Source organism: Lactuca virosa, chromosome 8 (assembly GCF_052849685.1).
Source record: "Lactuca virosa cultivar CGN04683 chromosome 8, Lactuca_virosa_CGN04683_v6, whole genome shotgun sequence".
Taxonomy (NCBI): Eukaryota; Viridiplantae; Streptophyta; class Magnoliopsida; order Asterales; family Asteraceae; genus Lactuca; species Lactuca virosa.
In genome coordinates this window covers 9,212,884-9,232,333 of record NC_136433.1, presented here as the reverse complement: position 1 = coordinate 9,232,333, position 19,450 = coordinate 9,212,884, and the positions used below count along the sequence as shown (strand labels likewise).

The following is a 19,450-nucleotide window of genomic DNA, read 5'->3' as shown; positions in this document are numbered from 1 at the left end:
AATTTTTTACTTTTGACCCTGTTTTAGTAAATAAAGATAATATTTAATAGATATTTTTTTTAACTACTACCCTCCACTACAGTGAAAAAAACATAAATACAATTAAATATATGTCTTGCCTGGTTCTTTTGAGATTAGAGATGCAAACGGGGACAGATATTGACGGGGACTATAATACCCATCCCCGTACCCAAACTCCAATCTGCATACCCATCCCCGCCTCTACGGGTTCGAGTGAAAAAATCCTCACTGGGTACGGGGAACTCATCGGGTACCCGTACTTATGGCTAAATACTAACTTAATAGGCACTTGCTCGGCTAGTTTGTTAGACAAACTTTAAAAATTATTTTCCGGCTCAAAGACCAATAGAAAACATATATTCGATTCGACTTAAGGGCCTCTTTAATATATAATGAGCTCCTTGGATTGCCTGATCAGGCTTTGTTTCGAGCATCATTGACTGGTGGAGAAGGGACGATGGTTAACTGAGAAAGAGAAATCAGTGTGAAGCAAGAGAAATTAGCGTAGTAGATGGAGCCGGAGTCGAGAAAGCGGACACCGTCATAGCTCCGGTAAAGGGCGATAACGATTTTTCTTCCAAACCTAAACGGGCCGATGAAGACGAACAGTCAATCCCAAATTATCTCATAAAGAAAGTGGTGGAATATGAAGCAGGAGGTAAATGAAAGTGTAGAAGGCGGTATACTGTCGGTGCCATTAAACCATCGTCAATGGAATAACGTGTGATGGCAATACAAAAGCAACAGAGAATGACAAATAGATGGTAAGGCCTCACTTATCTACACATGTAATCGACTGTAGAATAAAAATGGATAAATAAAATAAAACTTTGCAAAAAACTGAAAAAAAATCCAGCAAATGAAATCAATGTACTATTCCCTTGTAAATTATATAATTACAAGTATCAAGTCCTCTACTCCTCTTCCCCTTAGGCTGCCCGGACTGGGAGGCTGGAACACGTGTGGAGGCCGATATGTCAGCATCCAAGACGCGTGAACACCGCCCCCAACTCCGATGGGTTGGGCTTGGCGTCTTCACGGAGACGAGAGAAGACACGTGATTTGATTGGCTACTCCACTTTTTTGACCGTTGCTGCATTTGACCATTTATAAAATAAATAAATTAATTAGTTAATTATTTACCATACATTCTCTATATATATCACCATTTTTTTCTCATTTCAAACACACACACCACAACTTTTGAACACAAACATATACACTACCAAAAAATTATTCTTTCCTCCATGGATCCAAACCAAAATATCCCACCAACCCCAAACACTCCAAATGATCTGCTAGCAAATATTGGCTACATGTAATTGTTATCATCACCCGTTGCACAACAACCTCTATTCACCAATCTTTCATACCACCCACACTACTACCAACAACAACCACCACCACAATTTGTTCAATCCCAATTTCAACCCTTTCAACAACAACCTCCTCCGCAATTTCAGCCCCAAACTTCCCAACGTCAACAAACTTCACAACCATCTCAAGTTCCATTATCTCAATCTCAACCCGTAAACCTCGACATTGAAGACGACGACGAACGGGTTCAAGAAACACAACCAAGTCGTAGAAGGCAAAAAAAAATCAAAAGATTCAACAAAAAAGAAAAATACCCAATGGACCGAGGAGGAGGAGGAGGCAGCTTTAGCTAAAGCTTGGATTTTCATATCACAAGACGGGGGGTGTCGGCAACGTGCAATTGGGACAAAGCTTTTGGAATCGTGTTTTAGACCACTTCGACGCGTTATTAGGAAGACAAACGAGACGGACATACAACTCAGTCAATGCTAAATGGTGTGACCTTAGAGCGGCTTGTACCAAATTTAACGGCGTATTTGACAATCTAAAAAATATGCATCGAAGTGGTAGCAACGATTTCAACATTTTATCAACGGCGTTGCACCAATACAAAATTACCAACAATGGTAAACCTTTTGGCAATCAAAAAGTGTGGGAAGTTTGTCGCAATGGCCTAAAATGGGTCCTTTATCCGGAAACGGTGCATTCGAGATCTACCACCGGTTCCAATAAAAGGTCGAGAACGTCCGAGTCGGACATCGGTGCTAACCTCGACCTCAATGATGAGTTCGACGCCACCGAGGGGGAGGGTCCATCGGACGTCCATCTTCGTCGACCACCGGGAAGGGACAAAGCGAGAAAGGGGGCTTCGTATAGCGGGAAATCAACCAACGAGGACGTATTAGCGGAGAAAATCGAGAAAACTCTACATTTTTTAGAAATTTTTTTTTATTCAACGGAGGAGCAACGCCGACGACAATTGGCACTCACCAATCTTCAAATCATAAACACGGTGCCGCAACCAAATCTCGACCCGGAAAATTTAAGGGTGTTTTTGAAAATCCAACAAGAAGTTCTCGACCAATATCGCAACTAGATTTGATGTTTTTTTAGTACTTTAGGTTTAATTTTCTAAGTTATTTTTATGTTTTTTTAGTATTTTAGTTTTATTTTTCTATGTGTTTTTATGTTTTTCTAATAATTTAGGTTTAATTTTCTATGCTTTAAATTATGTTTTAAATTATGTAACGTGGTTTTAATTAATATACAATATTTTATTATATTATAAATTATGTTTTTATCTAATTTAGTCATAAAAGATAAAAAAAGTTATGTATTTTATAAATTATGTTATTTATTTAATATAATGTTAAAAAAATAAAAAATAAATAAAAAAATAAAAAAGTGAATGTTGTTAGTCGTGACCATTTCCTATGTGGAGTGGGTTGATGGTGAAGGTGACGTGACGCAGAGGTGACACCACTTTTCCGATGGATTAGTTGTGACCACCCCACATAGCCTTATATACTTGTTTACGTTGACTTCATTTATCTATCAAAACCAATGTGAGATCAAGTAATAGATTTTTTCTTTTCTTTAACACGTGTCTAACATTAATTTTCAATGGGAAACAGATGTTTTTTTAGTATATATATATATATATATATATATATATATATATATATATATATATATATATATCTTAATTCAAATAATAATAATAATAAAATACGAGTCTTTTGAAACATAATGTGTTTTTTGCATTCTTCAATTTATCATTAAAGTATTATATATATAAAAATCTGATTATTTTAAATGCAATGAGCTTGGGTTCATCATTTAGATATTATATTTTAAACATTTGAGACTTCCTAATAATAAATCTTCTTCCTAAACATACATAAATCAAAATATCAAAATTATCTAAAAGAGTATTAAGTAGGAATTGAGTAAACTATCATATACACGCTATGAAATAAATATCAACCGAAGTATCAAACTTATAAAAAAATCGTTAGATTGATACTATACTGATCATCTTCTTAAGTTTCAAATGCAATACTAATAAAAATAAAACATCCTAATAGTTTTTTAATGGTAAAATTACTAATCCAGCCTAAAACACTAATTATCTATCAAAAAATAACAAAAAAAAACACATTACCCAAAAGTAACCCACGAAATAGTAGATTGATTAGGGTTGACTACGGTCAACAGTAGAAAACTACTCTTTCGTGTCAATGTGCTACTGTTTCCCGGCCCGTCTACTCTTTCGCGGCCCATTGGCCCATAGTATATAATGTATAATTTTTCAGATTAAGTTATTTTGACTATTGTTTTCTTGGTTTTACCTATATTTTTCTCTCAATTGAGCACCCAAAGAACAACGAGGTAGTTTTTGTATATGAGAATAACTTTTTTTTAAAAAAAAGCGAAAAAAAAATATTAAAACCGTAGGTTTCGTATGAAGCCTACGATTTTATTTATTTATTTTTATTTTTATTATTATTATTATTATTATTATAAATTGTTGTAACCTCATAAGTCATCATATATATATGTTATGATTTCATGATTTTTTTACAAAAACTTCAAAAAAAAAAAATTTAACGAAACCGTAGGGTTTTTGGTGGCTAAGAGGAAACTGTATACGGTTTCCAAAAACCTACGGTTTTAAAAGTTCAAAATGGTTTTTTTATACTTCTCACGAAACAATAGACCATTTGGCGAAACAGTAGCTCACTCTAATTACCTACGATTTCGTGGGCTATTTTGGGATAATTCATAATTTTTAGCTAAAAATGGTTAATTACTTCCTTAAGTAGTAATTGCCCATTTTTTAATATATATATATATATATATATATATATATATATATATATATATATTAAACGAGACGGATAGTGTCATACCCGTCTCCGACCCGTACCCGCTTCGGATATGAAAAATAATCTCCGACACCGCACCCATTACCCGTCAAGACGAGGAATACCCACCTCGTTCGAATCAGGTATTCACGGGTACCCGAATCCGTGGGTAAAACTTGCATCCTTATTTGTGATGCTCAAAATCTAAAAAGCGTAAGTCATTACTTAAATTATATGGAAATTACGGAAAATGAACATGGAAATTGGAATTCGTAAATCATATTTTGGTGTCAAATCCGATCCAAAATAATAAAATATTAGATTATGTCCCGCGTAAAACGCGGGGAACATATAAAAACACATATAAAGCTATAAAAAAACAACACAATAAAAAAAAATAAGATAATGTAACATAAATAGACTTTGTATTATTGATTATATTGAAATGTTTAGTACTTTTAGAGGATGAGGTGATGAATAGTACATTTCCACGAATATTTTTAGGAAGCAATTAGTTTTATTTCGGCGTGCTGTTTTCGATAAAAATAAAAATATGTTATGAGTAACAATTGTAAAATGGTATGACAGACGACTTTTTTAGATAATGGATTGTGGAATAACACTGTTGAATCGAACATGTACACCAGTCACCACCTAATGATTTTTATAGCATATTTTGATCCTAGAATGAAACATGATTACGTAATTACATAAAAAAAATAAGTATCTTGCAAAAATTCTAATAATATGAAATATCGTTGTATAAACAAATCGTTTGATCATATCTCTATTATATGATAATCTTATTTAGATTAATGTTTCGAAAGCTATATTAAAAAAGGAAGAGTGACTTATTTCTTTTAAATTATTTTATCCAAAAAGTTAAACTATTATAAAAAACATAACATTTCCGTAAGTAATATTCTAGTCGATTGATGGTGTTTGACTTAGATTTTTTAATGCACATAACATAAACAGTTTTTAGGCGACAATTGGTTTTCTTTCGACAGGGTACAAATAGTGTTATTTTTAGCAATGGGTATGATTAGTTTTATTTCGTTGAATAATTTCTACCAAATGGTTCTCAAAAACCACGTGATAAATAGTTCACAATAAATATTAATTGTATTACGTAATTTTAAATTATATTATATAGTTAGAACATGTATCATTATAATAGTCTTTCTCATATTATTGCAAGCCATGTTAATGTTTTTTCATTGGTAGTCATTGTGTATTATTCACTTATATTAAAAAGTTATAATTATGTTATAGAAATATGTTCCATTTTATAAACAAAATTGCATGACACTTCATTTCATTCATATACAAACCATGCATATATTGTAAAAGTCATGGATTATAAATTATATCCTTCCTCATTTTATTAAATTAAAACATAGATTTTCTCTGATATAAAAGGAAACACTTTTTTCCATTTTCATGACTTCTAAAAATATGACTACTTTTTAGTTGTTTTACAAATCACATGATACTATACTTCAAATTAACATAAAATAATTTAAAAGGACCAATTTCAAATAGCATAAGATAATAATGCCTTAACAAAGAAGATTGTCTTTATTAGAAACAACCCACCATGGTAACATTTGGATAATACAATAATGACAACATTTAAGATAATATAATAATTTGAACTTCAACTTAAGTGCTATGGTTATAAGAAATCTATTGTGTTCGTTTGTGCTTTATTTGAGATAAGATAATGTAAAAGACTTTATAAAAAAAACTTAGTGGTTTTCTTTTTTACTTGATAATTCTTATGTATAATATATATATATATATATATATATATATATATATATATATATATATGTGTGTGTGTTTGTGTGTGTTCCTTTACCTTAACATTCAGATTGTTTTGATAGGCTAAGTGGAAATAATGGATTAGTTGTTGTCTCCCACCCTTTTTACTTTTTGTTGCGCCACTACTGAGTAATCTAAACTCTACCCATCAAAACCCATGAAAGAGCTAAAAAACAAAAAGATTAATGAAAATAATGAACTTATAGATTTTATTGAAGACGTAGCCATGGTTGACAAAAATAACCTTTGCCTTCAATTAATTACATGTTATGACTTGTTAGCTTTTTGAAAATATATCGAATTATAACATTGTACTTCCAAAGTACAATGCTTTAATAAGAATATAAGACTAAATTAAGAAACATAAAAAAAATTAACTGCTATTTCTTGAATTTAACCAATATTATCTTTAAAAACATACATAGACACACACACATACAATCAGACTCACTGACACATATACACACCACCCAAACAGACACATAAGACATATACACACATATGACATATACCATACACGCAACCAGAAAAACACCATATCAAAAAACTAAAATAAAAAGATACATACATGTTTAATAGATACACTAAATCCAGAAATCAAGAAACTAAAACTATCAACTACATCCATGTTACATGTTACCTGGTAAGAAAAGAGAAACATATTCCACAAAACAAAATCAGGTGTGTATAGAATCATTTCTTTCAACCATGTGAATTAAAAAAAAGGAGCATTGCAAATATATTGTGAAAATTTTTCTTTTTTATATGATATCCTGCAACGATTAATCGACAAACATAAATGCAATTTTGAAAGGAAGAAAGTTTTGAGATAAGTAGACGGTAAGAGAAATACTTTCAAATTAAAACATACCCGAAATGCTTATCAGGGTCATTGCCATCACAAAATCAAAAAATGAAAAGAAGAAAAGAAAATTGCAACAATCACAAAACATAAACAACATAAAAATGGGGTTTTATGATTTACATACCATAGATGGTCGGCCTGAAACTATCATTTTCTTGGGTGTGTCTATCATTCCATACACAAATGTAGAAAAAAAACCTGAAGAACGAACAAAAAAACCTAAAAATCAAATAAGATCTATAAAAAATTAAACATAGATTGTAGAAACAGGGGTCGTATGCGATACCTTAGAGCCATTGACCAATGGATGATTTGCAGGACTTTCTCCCATTCGTATGCATGAATGAAATACACTTAAAAGAAAAAGTAATTTCTTTTTCTTTCTTTTTTCGAGCAAATTGCATTTTGGTCGCTATTTTTTGCAATTTTAGTATCGAAACTTTTATAATGCAAATTTGGTACTTGTTTTTGTGTTTCCATTGATTTTATTCTCTATGTAGTGTAAGTAAATAACCTAGTTTTTTGCTCCTTTTATTCCAATCCTAAGTCTATTATTTTAAGCATATGCAACTTTAACGTACTTAGTTTGTATCTCAACATCACACAACTATATCAAGATCCACAGTCCACAAATTTCTTTAGTATAAAAAAAGATTAATATACAATATATGCAATATAATGAATATGTCAAACTTTAACAACAAACATAACACATTTATATATATAAGCATTACTATAAAGTTAACTTAAAAAAAAAAAGAGTGGAAAGCATTATACACAATAAACACAAATGCCCAATCTTCTCTCCCTCAAGGTTTTCATTTCACAATTGTTTGAATGATAGCAACTTTTATTAACTCCCATTTCACAATGAAAACAAATGACCAATCTGTCCCTCAAGGTTTTCTTTTCACACTAAAGCTATAAAATATAAATGCCGGTTTATACACACAAACCTCCTTGTCCGTATCAAAAACTATATATATATCTATAATCCTCCACAAACCATGGGAAAAGGGCAAAAAAGTAATTTCAGACAAAAATCTTATGGCCTTAATCTCCATCCCCTTTCAGCAAGTGCTTCATGTACTCGATTTGCAGCCTCTGCAGTGTCATTTAAAGGCGAGTAACTCCAGCTTTCCGACATCTACAAAAAAAAATTATATAAATATTTTTTTATAAATAAAAAAAAGTGTCGCTAAAATTTCAAGAAGATGAAAATAGCAAACCAACTTACACCCTCAAGACCTGTAAATGGCCTAACAAGACCTCTTTCTTTTAAAGTTTTATGAAATTCTCCAAATTTCCATTTACATCGATCAGCTGCAATCACATATACATGTTTTCTATAAAAAAATTAAAAAAAATAAAAGGAATAAAAGGAAATTAAGTACAATGAATGGTTGACTTTTTGACTTTTTTGTTAAATGCTTTACCCAGTGCTGCACACTTCACTCAACATGCTGATTGAATCTGCTGAGACAATGAATGCATCTGCCCATGCTAAATGTCCCATGTGTGGATTTGGTTCTAAATTTATAAGATTAAAAAAAAAAGGATTGAAGGAAAATAATAGTGAAAAAGATTGGAATTTAATCACGAGGATGTTTTTTAATAGTTGGATTAATTACCTTCGTTATCCCATATATAGATTTTTGGAAATTCTGCGAGTTCTTTTCTCACATAAGTTGCAATCTGTTGATATATTTGTAGAAGGAATGATTAATTAATATATAGAACAAGATGCAACAAACAAGTTAACATAAATATTTATTTTAAAAAAATAAAATAAAAAAAATAGGAATAAATAATGTATTCAGAATAAAAGAAATTATACCTTATCTGGAGTTCTTCTTGAAAAAGAAATTCTTACACTCCCACAGGTATCAAGAACACCCTTCAAATAGGTAGTTAACTGCTTTGCAAGGTCTGTACTATATATACATCGGCCTTTTTTTTACAGAAACAATAACATAAATAGAAGACAATATTTAATAATTTAATAAAAATAGGATTAATTAATAATAATTACTTGTGGGCCCCCCAATGTTGACCACGATTAAGGGTTTTGGTAAAGGTGCAAACTCATCATGCCAAGCAATAGCTGCACTGCGAAGTACAACAGAATCAATTTGATGCAGTGATCCCAATGTGAGTACCTGATTCAATACAAATAAACAATTTTTTACAATTTTTAATCCTATAATAGTTGTTACTCATTAACACAAGGGCAAAATGGTCATTTACCCATTCACCACTTGCTCCAGACGGACATAAAATTTATAATAGTTATTGAATAAACAGTCGTTTGTTATTCAACATTGCTTCTAAACAAAAGGATAATATGGTCATTTACTCATTTTCAAACAGACAATGTGTATATTTATCCATTCAGCACTGACTCTAGAGTCTAGAGTCTAGACAGACATGATTTACAACAGCTGTCACATACACAGTCATTCGTTATTCAACATTTTTTTATAAATGAAAGGGTAAAATGGTCATTTACTCACAGTTCAATCACACCAAAAAAGAAACAGACTTGTGTAATGTGTACAACACTTACTACAAACAGACATCATTTACCCATTCTGAACTTACTCTAGAAATATTAAATAAACAGTCATTTGTTATTCAATATTTTTTATAAATAAAAGGGTAAAATGGTCATTTACTCACGGTTCATTCAGACCAAAAAGAAAGATCAAATAAACAGTCAATTGTAATTCAACCTTGTTTCTTAACAAAAGGGTAAAATGGTCATTTACTCAGATTAAGACAGTACATACCACGTTCTTAGTAGGGGGCTCATCAGGAGTCATATACTTGCGAAGAAACTTAGGAACCTGCTCTTGTGCATGAGGGGTAAGAGCGTAATAATCATGTTGAGGAGCAACCACCAAGTCAAACCTACTCACTTGTCTTCTTGGATGTTGAATCTGAAACCAGATTAACAAATGTTAAAAATATTCAATTAAAAAGAATTTTTCATAAAAATGTTTATTTCACTGATTAATGTAAGGAGAAAGGGTTCGAGTTGACTCACCTGAACAACAAACACATTTCCAGATGCTAATCTTTTTATAGAGCTAGCAATTGATATGGTGTCTCTACCACATGCAACCACCGATAAAGGCCCATCCCTAACAAAAAAAAAGATTAGTGATAAAAGAAAAAATTTAGTTACTATTCCTTAAAATTTGCCTGAGTTTATAATGGTGATCTACAAGAAAGGCTTACCTGTCAGCAGTTCCTCTTGCCATTGTTACTATTGACTTAACATCGGCTTCAAGTATAGATGATAAGCCTACATTTCCACCATTTTCTGTGGTCAAAGATTTGACTTTACTCCCTTTAGTTGTAGATAGAACTTGTGAATAGCTGTAAATCAGTCCGATGATGTAATATATCTGTTTATGGACAGAAACTGGAAGCCAGTGTAAATATTCATGCCAAAAACAACAATTTAGAAAGCCTAACGGTGAAATATGGATCAAAAGGGTATACACACTGTCTCTCTGGCTAGAATTTCAGGATCTTCAAGGGCGGTTAATTGTCTGTATGCTTCAAGATCACAACAATGGAGCAGGAAAGCAAATAAACGTTTGACCCCTATAAGCATTAAGACATGGTACATGTTGCATATCAAAATGCTCCATGATCATTACCGGAAAGAAGACCAAAAGAAAAGTTAGAGGTTTGACCTGCATATACAAACACGCAGACAGAAGAGCGATAGATGAAAAGATAAGAATAACCTTTTGACCATTTCATGTCGATGCTAAATTAAATATTTGATTTTTTTTATTCGGGGTAACCAATGCCTCTAGGGCTTCGTTGCTGGTCGAGAAAGAGGTGGCAATCGATCAATTGTTCTTCATCATCAATTTCTACTCAAGCCAAATTCTTTGTGGAGTTGATTTGACGAAGTTGAATCACCTTGGGAAAGCCACTGTTCATGACGAACATCAAGTTTGCTCTGCTTCAATTTGGCCGCTCTATTCACCTTCAAAACCGAACAAAAATTCACAATTACTCAAACGAATATGCAAAAAACACTTTTCAAGATGACAATCGCCGGTCAATTTTAAGTCGACGGTTGAAAACGAAAGATGGAAGTGAAAGCCCTAAAATCAGAAAGAGAAAGCCTTAAAATCTACCTGTTGATTGAATAGTGTGGGGTATTCTGTCATCTTGTAGGTGGTGGAGAGGGAAGCACCAGTGAGATTAGAAGAGGTGTACGAAGGCGGTGGAGACTAGAAGATATGTCATCTTGGCCGATTGAAGTAGAAGCGAATGGTTTGCTTTTCTTTCTTAACGTTAGATCGGAAGAAGAGACAGAGAGAGTAAATGACGAACGGAAGGCAACATTAGGCAACGAGTTTTTGGGTGAATGAACGATGTCAGCGAATAATCTAAACTTCTGGAATATCAAATATAACATTGAAATCCAATGAACGGTAATTTAAGATTATCTTTTAATAATATTTAGAGATAATATCTTTTAACTTGTTTTATACTTTTATTTATTTATCCTTATTTCACATGCCATTTTTCTTCTTAAGATCACTATATATAATTGTTGCCAAATAATCAAGCAGCATTTATAATTATATCCTCTCTCTCTCTCTCTCTCTCTCTCTCTATATATATATATATATATATATATATATATATATATCCTCAAGTGTCCTGGCCTTGAGGACGTCCTCTATTACTCATCTCCTCTTCTGCCTTATCTTTGCTTCCATCTTCGCCTGAAATCTCCTTCAACGACCGTCATTTCGTCTCCGTCACCAAAAAAGTACAGAAAAACCCCAACATATTCGTCACTGCCAATATGATCATCGCTTTCTTGATTTTAGACTTTTGCCCCTTCAAAGTGTATGTCTGAACCCCAAACGCACTCACCATTGCGCCGGCCTTCCCGGCGGCAGCGCTCATTGCATGGCAGGTTGACCTCACCCTGGTCGGAAACTAATAACACGTGCACTGAAGAATTCAGGATGTAGTACCGAGTCTTTAGCTTACCATCAGTTAGAATTCGATTCTTTTTTTTCATAAAAAGCTTTTTCCAAATTCCAAAACTTGAGGGCAAGTTTTGTAACTCTTGAAAACCTTTGGATTTCATAACTTATGGAGTTAAATACTTGTTTTATGATGAAACTTTTCATGTTCCATAACTTAAGAACAAGTTATGGAATTCTTTAAAACATTAACTCCAAATTTTGTAACTCCATAAAAACTTTAAATCAATTTTTTTTTTTTAAAAAAAACTTTCATATCCATAACTTATGTAGGTTTCAAAACACTTAAGATCACAACTTTAAAAAAAAACTTTTGAGCTCCAAAATTTTATGACAAAAATTGTAACTCCTTAAAACATTTAGATCAAACTTTTAAAACTAATAAAATAATCATATCATTTTATCTTTTACTAAATTTGACCTAATTCAACTCATATAGCAAATGATTCAAATTTTACAAATAATTAGTTTTTTCACAAAACAAGTAATTATCTTAAAATTTGACAAACGTCATGTTTTTTTTTCCTTTTTTTTCCAACTTGAAAATAAAACATTTGCATCAATATAACAGAAAACAACACATGGCTCTGATACCACTGTTGGGTTTTGAGCATTCTAACACTCCTATGGTGTACATGCAACCCTATAAACCTTGGATCTATGTTTTCTCTATTATACATGCAAATATTAACTATTCAAAGGTTTCATCCTAACTAGCATATTATGAAGCACCTATACTACAAAGTTCTAGTTAGATGACATACCTTTTGATGTAGCTTGATGTCTTCAAGCTTTAAGAGCTTAGCCCCAATAGTATGGAAGCCTCAAATGGAATCACAAATCACCAAAACACCTTGGAAGAACTTGAGAGAATATGTATGCACACTAAAATCGGCCCACTCTTATTTTCACACACTTGTGCCAATTTTGTGAGTCAAGGACCCCTTTATATATTATGGAGGATTAGGGTTACATCCATGTAAACCGTAATACCCATGACTTTTCATTTACATAGGATCCATGGGTTAAAAGCTCCATGGACCATCCATGAAAGCTTAGCCAAACCTAAATGAACTTGGCCCATTCCATATATATAAGAGTCCATATTTAATTAGTTCTTTTTGATCACTTAATTAATTCTAAATTAATTCTTGATCAATACTAATTAAATAATATGATTCCATATTAATATATTAGAACTTATAATATATTAATATAAATCATAAATATACTATTCTCAAAAGACTATCCATATAAATTGTGCCGGTGAAGTGCAACGCAAATGGACCATGCTGGGTCGGGTCAAGTACATACCAAATATAGTTATGGACTTAGACATTAATCCAACATTCTTCTCGCATGGCTTTATCAGGAGTTCGCACATCTGTTCAAGGCTGGCACCAGAGACTAGCACACCCACATGAGCCCCTGTTACGCAAACTCATTTCATCATTTCAGCTTCCGGTTTCTTCTAATCAATTTCCTAATGTATGTGACTCCTGCCAATTAGGCAAGAGTCACCGTTTGCATCTTCCTGTTTCCCATAAAGATTCATTATCGCCATTTGATCTAGTGTACTCCGATGTATGGGGACCATCCCCTTTATTTTCAATAAATGGCAATCGATATTTCCTACTATTTGTTGATGATTATTCAAAATATGTGATTTATTTTCTCACTAACAAATCCCAAGTTTTTTCCACGTTTGTCCAGTTTAAACAAATGATCAAGACTCAATTTAACAGGGACATTAAAGCCCTTCAGTCTGATTGGGGTGGCGAATACCGAAATGTATCTACCTTTCTTCGTGCTCATGGCATTAACCATCGTGTTTCTTGTCCTCATACACAGGAACAAAATGGGGCTGTCGAACGCCGTAACCGCATTATCGTTGAGAAAGGTCTCACTCTACTCGCACAATCTTCTCTTCCACAACCTTTTTGGGAGCATGCCTTCAAAACAGCCACGTATCTTCATAACCGGACCATCACTCCCCTGTTGCAATTTCAGTCTCCCTACCAGAAATTGTACAACACAATTCCGGATTACAAGTTTTTAAAGACGTTTGGCTGCCTCTGCTATCCCTTCTTGTGACCCTATAACTCTCATAAACTCGACTTCCGATCCTTACCTTGCATATTTCTTGGGTACAGTCCAACACACAAAGGTTACCTGTGTTATCATCAGCCCTCTTCCCGTATTTATGTCTCTAGACATGTTGTATTCAACGAAGCTGTTTTCCGATACTTAACCACACCCACATCAGCTTCCTTATCCACTCCCACCACATCATCTCCAATCAATTCCGATTTACTTGCACAAGCAGCAAATCTTTCACCACCGTCATCACCTATCATGCCCTCCGCTTCATCTCCCATCCACAGTCCTGATATTCCAGGACCCATTCCCTCCCCTACACCCCATTCCCCTCCTCCCATCCCCTCTCCTACTCCATCATCACCTACCCATAATCCACCACCACCTCCCACACACTCTCCTTCCTCCCTACTCAACCTTCTACCTCACACTATCGTCCCGCTCCACACAAAACACATCCAATGGTTACTCGTGCCTCCACCAATTCTCTTAAGCCCGGAATCTTCCATACATCCACCGATTCTGATTATGAACCACATCTTTTTTCTCAAGCTATTAAAATACTGTGTTGGCAACAAGCTATGTAAAACGAATACAATGCTCTTAAGAGAAATGACACATGGTCTCTTGTTCCTTGTCCTACTAATGTCAATGTAGTTTGATGTAAATGGATTTTCAGGATCAAACGACGTGCAGATGGTACTATTGAACGCCATAAAGCCCGCCTTGTGGCTCAAGGATACACCCAAGAAGCTAATGTTGATTACTTTGAAACCTTCAGTCCGGTGATCAAGCCTACTACCATCCGTCTGGTTCTGTCCATTTCCCTCTCTCAAGGCTGGACGCTTCGACAACTGGACATCAATAACGCGTTCCTAAATGGCGATCTCAACGAAGTTGTGTACATGAAATAGCCCCGTGGCTTTGAAGATCCCACCAGACCCGATCATGTTTGTCGCCTTCACAAGGCTCTCTATGGGTTAAAGCAGGCTCCGAGAGCTTGGTTCACCAAACTAAAGACATATCTCAATACACAGGGCTTCACTGCCTGCAAATCCGATACCTCGCTGTTTGTTCACATAAGTCCCACAACCACCATTTATGTCCTAGTTTATGTCGATGATGTCATTATTACAGGTAACAATGCAGTCAAAATTCAGCAATTCATTCATCAGTTACACAAGAACTTTGCACTGAAGGATCTGGGTTCCCTGCATCATTTTTTGGGACTTCAAATTACACCTACAGCCACTGGTTTGGATCTTTCTCAACATCGATATATCATGGACATTCTCCACAAAAGCAAAATGGCAGACGCCTCTCCACTTAATACCCCAGCTGATCCTGTTTCACGCTTGTCCCCTGATGGCGATCCGTTTCATGATCCAACACTGTTTCGACAGATCATGGCTCACTACAATATGCTACTATCACAAGACCTGACATTGCCTTTGCCGTCAACCGGGTCTGTCAGTTCATGCACTCTCCAACAATTCAGCACTGGCAAGCAACCAAACGCATTCTCCGTTACCTGAAAGGAACTGCCACTCACTGCCTTCACTTTTCTCCAACAAAGGCTGACTCACTTCTAGCATATTCTGATGCAGGTTGGGTTTCAAATCAAGAAGACAGCCGTTCTCAATATGGGTACACTATATTTCATGGACCAAATCTCATCAGCTGGACTTCTCGGAAGCAAAAAGTTGTTGCTCGATCAAGCACTGAAGCAGAATATCGAGCCTTAGCATATATCACCGCTGAATTGTTATGGCTCAAACACTTGATTCAAGAACTTCAGGAACCCATAACCAAACAACCAATGCTTCTATGTGACAATGTCGGGGCTATCTTCATGAGTAAAAATCCGGTTATCAGCACCAGGTCAAAACATATCGCTTTAGATTTTCACTTCATCCGTGAATAAGTGGAAAATGGTACTCTAAATATCTGCTATATCTCCTCGGTTGATCAGTTGGCGGACATTTTCATAAAGCCTCTCGCACGCGATCGAGTCCACATGCTACGATACAAGCTTCAAGTCCGTCCCACACTTCAGCTTGCCGGGGGGTAATAACATGTGCACTGAAGAATTCAAGATGTAGTACCGAGTCTTTAGCTTACCATCAGTTAGTGCCATATAATTAGGCCTGTATTTCTTTCTTCTTACTGTATAAATACATGTACATCAGTTGTATTTACAATTCAATGAAATACACTTTACAGTAGCATTTACATATCGATTATAGAAACAACTCCGCCGGTAAAACGAAGGTTGTGCTGTTAGGTCCAAAATTCGCAAAGAAGGTCAGCCCATAGAGACCGGCGAACACCCATCTGTTTTCTTTAGTCGCGAGGTAATCGTATTTTATTCCCATTATGAACATGAAAACCGACATCATGAAGAAGCCCATCAGCTGGATGTAGAACCGGCCTATTTTCTCAATGAACGGCACCGTGAACCAGTATCCCGGAAAAGTACCAAACATGGCGATTATGAACATAACACGTGAAGTCAAGAACATTTCTTCAAGAGCGTTGACGTCATTGGCCTTCTTTGTCAAACCCATCACCGAAAAAATATCTTTTTGGGTCAAGTTTTGACCATAAAATGCAATGTCCAACAAGAACCAAGTGCTCATTGTTCCGATAAAGTGACGTCCATGCCGCTTATAGAACTTTCTTGACCGGATAGGGTAGTCGTTGTTTGCCTTAAACATAGCCAATTTCTCTTGCTCCTCTTGGATTTCAATATCCAAGACCCGACCCATATCTGATGCGGCTTGCTTCGCATTTCCCACGATAATGGCGGTATACCTCCCGGTTTCCGGCATCTTCATACGCCAGTAGTATGTCAAAAGAGCCGGCAGAGCTCCGAGCATGAGGACAATTCTCCATGCGAAATCGGTGTTCCTCTGTGTGGAAAGCACATTATCCTCATGGAATGGAGGTGCAGGGTTGGCTGTTAAGAAAAGATGAGACACAATCATGGAAACTAGACCGACGAAAATAATTCCTACTCCTTGCATGACAAACACGGCGGCGATAAACGACCCTCGGGTGTTCTTGTTTGCATACTCCGACATGATGGTGGCGGAGAGAGGGTAATCCCCACCAATCTCAAATCCAAGCCAGAATCGGAAGAAACGAAGGGTACCAATCACAGCTTTCGGACTGTAGCCAAAAGATAAACCGGAGCAGAGGGCACAAATCACCATCAGAATCAAGGTGATGTCGTACACCCTTTTCCGGCCGAGCTTATCACCAAGCCACCCAAATACCAGTTGTCCAGCTAGGGTTCCAATAAGGGCTACTCCGGTGACGACGTTGTTGATGTTGGTTGGCAGTTTTCCGGGGTCTGTGGAGTTACCATCGGAGAAGTAAAGACGACCCAAGAGCTTGGAAACGATGGAGATACAAAAGAGATCGTAGGCATCGGTGAAGAAACCCATTCCTGCGATGACAATGGCTTTGACATGGTACCATTGAGTGCGAGCTGTATCGAGTGCTTCTAGTACTGATAGGTTATTGGAAGTCATTTTCTTTTTATGTCTTGGAGATTCAAACAAAGTCTTGACTTATTTCGAGTTGTTTGAGGTTTCGGCTTTATATATACATGAACAAGGAACAATAATGTGTTAGTTGATAGATAACGATTATAACTATAGGTTGATTCGAATTATTAAGAATATCCATGACTAATGTCTCGTAAATTTCAAAGGATAAGTTGGATTATTGGTGACAAAATTCATTAATCCTTAAGTTGGGTTTAATCTATCACTTTTGGCATAAAAATAAATTTGATTTATCCATTAATTTGATTTATCCATTAATTAAATATTTATAATACTTGCTGGTAAAACGTCATAAACCATCGTCGAATGATTCGTAATTTTAATGGTTGTTATATAAAAAAAAATATTAATATTATTGTAGAATTAACTTTGTAAAAATTAAAGTAATCATTTAAAAGATATTTCGAATAAAAAAAACTATCATATTTAATTTGGTGCAAAATAAGAATATTCAAGGCTACTTTTCTTGTTTTGTCGGATATGGAGTTTGAAGTGAGAATATACGCCACAATTACTTTGACACTTGGGTGCGTTTAGTTGGCAAGAAAGGAATGAAATTCGAGGGAAAATGATTCCAATTTCCTCGAATTCATGCGTTTGGTTGCACTTAGAGGAGAGAAAAGGATTCCTAAATGAAATAAACTTACCATATGGTGGAAAGTGAATTCCTTCCAAAGTTGGATGAAAAATATTCCTTCTCATCAAAGAAAGTGGCAGATTACAAAAATATCATTTGTACTTATCAAAAACCCCACCACTACTACCACCACCACCACCATCACTATCATTAACCACCACCACCGCCGCTACCGCCGCCGCCACCACCACCACCGCCACCGCCACCACCACCGCCACCGCCACTACCACCATCGCTGCCACCGACCACCACTACCACCGCCATGACCACCATCGTCGCCGCCACCACCACCCACCATCACCGCCGCTGCCACCACCCACCACCACTACTTCCGACGCCACCACCACTACCACCGCCACCACCACCACCGCCACCGCCACCGCCACCACCACCACTACCTCAAACACCACCACCACCAACCATCACCGCCATGACCACCACCACCGCCACTACCTCCGATGCCACCACCACCCACCACCACCGCCGCCATCGCCGCCGCCACCGACCACCAATACCACCGCCATGATCACCACCATCGCCGCCACCACCACTCACCATCACCGCCGCCGCCACCAACCACCGCCACTACCTCCGATGCCACCACCACTACCATCATCGTCATTACCACCATCGCCGCCACCACCGACCGCCACTATCTCCGCCGCCACCACCCACCGCCACCAGCAGCCACTACCACCACCAGCACCATCACCGCCGTCGTTGTCACCACCAGCTACCACTGCCACCATCACCACCACTTTCGTCACCACAATCAATGCCACCACCACCATCACCACCATCGTCGTCGCCACCCACCACTGTCGTCTCTACCACCGCCACTGCCCTCACCACTACTGCTACCACCGCCAAAATTTAACCGTTTTTATAGTTTTTATAATGTATCTTACCATATAATTTATAAAACAATGTAAAATTAAGCAAAACATGCAAAAAGGGTAATTATGTCATTTTACATTAATTCCAATTCTATTTTCTGCGAACCAAACAAAATCTGGAATTAATTCCAATTCCATTTCCTGCCAACCAAACAGCATATGGAATTGGATTCAAATTCCTGAAAGATTCCTTTTCCAATTCCAATTCCAATTCTTTCAGCAACATTCTGCGAACCAAACAACACCTTAGGGTGTTTGGGATTTACTTATTTAACATAATTTATTATTATTATTATTATTATTATTATTATTATTATTATTATT

General features: G+C 35.8%; 2 protein-coding genes across 8 annotated transcripts; both read right to left on the bottom strand.

The window, feature by feature from the left end:
* Positions 1-7,726: 7,726 nt before the first annotated feature.
* LOC145132174 (mitochondrial fission protein ELM1-like) lies at positions 7,727-11,316 on the bottom strand. Of its 7 annotated transcripts, none has more exons than XM_079066870.1 (11): positions 11,058-11,316; positions 10,405-10,903; positions 10,138-10,324; positions 9,944-10,040; positions 9,687-9,836; positions 8,930-9,056; positions 8,735-8,847; positions 8,529-8,592; positions 8,334-8,427; positions 8,135-8,220; positions 7,727-8,044 (listed from the first exon to the last, which is right to left on the bottom strand). In XM_079066870.1, the coding sequence occupies exons 2-10, from the start codon at positions 10,532-10,534 to the stop codon at positions 8,217-8,219; spliced, it is 966 nt and encodes a 321-aa protein (XP_078922996.1). In that variant the 5' UTR covers positions 10,535-10,903; positions 11,058-11,316; the 3' UTR covers positions 7,727-8,044; positions 8,135-8,216. The 7 variants fall into 7 exon arrangements, with proteins under 7 accessions (XP_078922996.1, XP_078922997.1, XP_078923000.1 ...); XM_079066871.1 differs by having other exon boundaries at positions 10,138-10,307; positions 10,409-10,903; XM_079066874.1 differs by having other exon boundaries at positions 10,138-10,278; positions 10,378-10,903; positions 11,058-11,314.
* A 360-nt stretch (positions 11,317-11,676) lies between these two features.
* LOC145129915 (low affinity inorganic phosphate transporter 4-like) lies at positions 11,677-17,557 on the bottom strand. Its single transcript, XM_079064747.1, has 3 exons — positions 16,275-17,557; positions 13,157-13,160; positions 11,677-11,874 (listed from the first exon to the last, which is right to left on the bottom strand). Exons 1-3 carry the CDS (start codon positions 17,555-17,557, stop codon positions 11,677-11,679), a joined length of 1,485 nt encoding a protein of 494 aa, XP_078920873.1.
* Positions 17,558-19,450: the final 1,893 nt, after the last annotated feature.

Coding starts and splice junctions, on each gene's coding strand:
- LOC145132174 (XM_079066870.1), bottom strand. CDS start 10,534: ATGTACCATGTCTTAATGCTTATAGGGGTCAAACGTTTATTTGCTTTC. Junction 9,837..9,943: donor GAAATGTGTTTGTTGTTCAG/GTGAGTCAACTC, acceptor ATCTGGTTTCAG/ATTCAACATCCAAGAAGACA. Junction 8,848..8,929: donor CAACATTGGGGGGCCCACAA/GTAATTATTATT, acceptor TGTAAAAAAAAG/GCCGATGTATATATAGTACA.
- LOC145129915 (XM_079064747.1), bottom strand. CDS start 17,557: ATGACTTCCAATAACCTATCAGTACTAGAAGCACTCGATACAGCTCGC.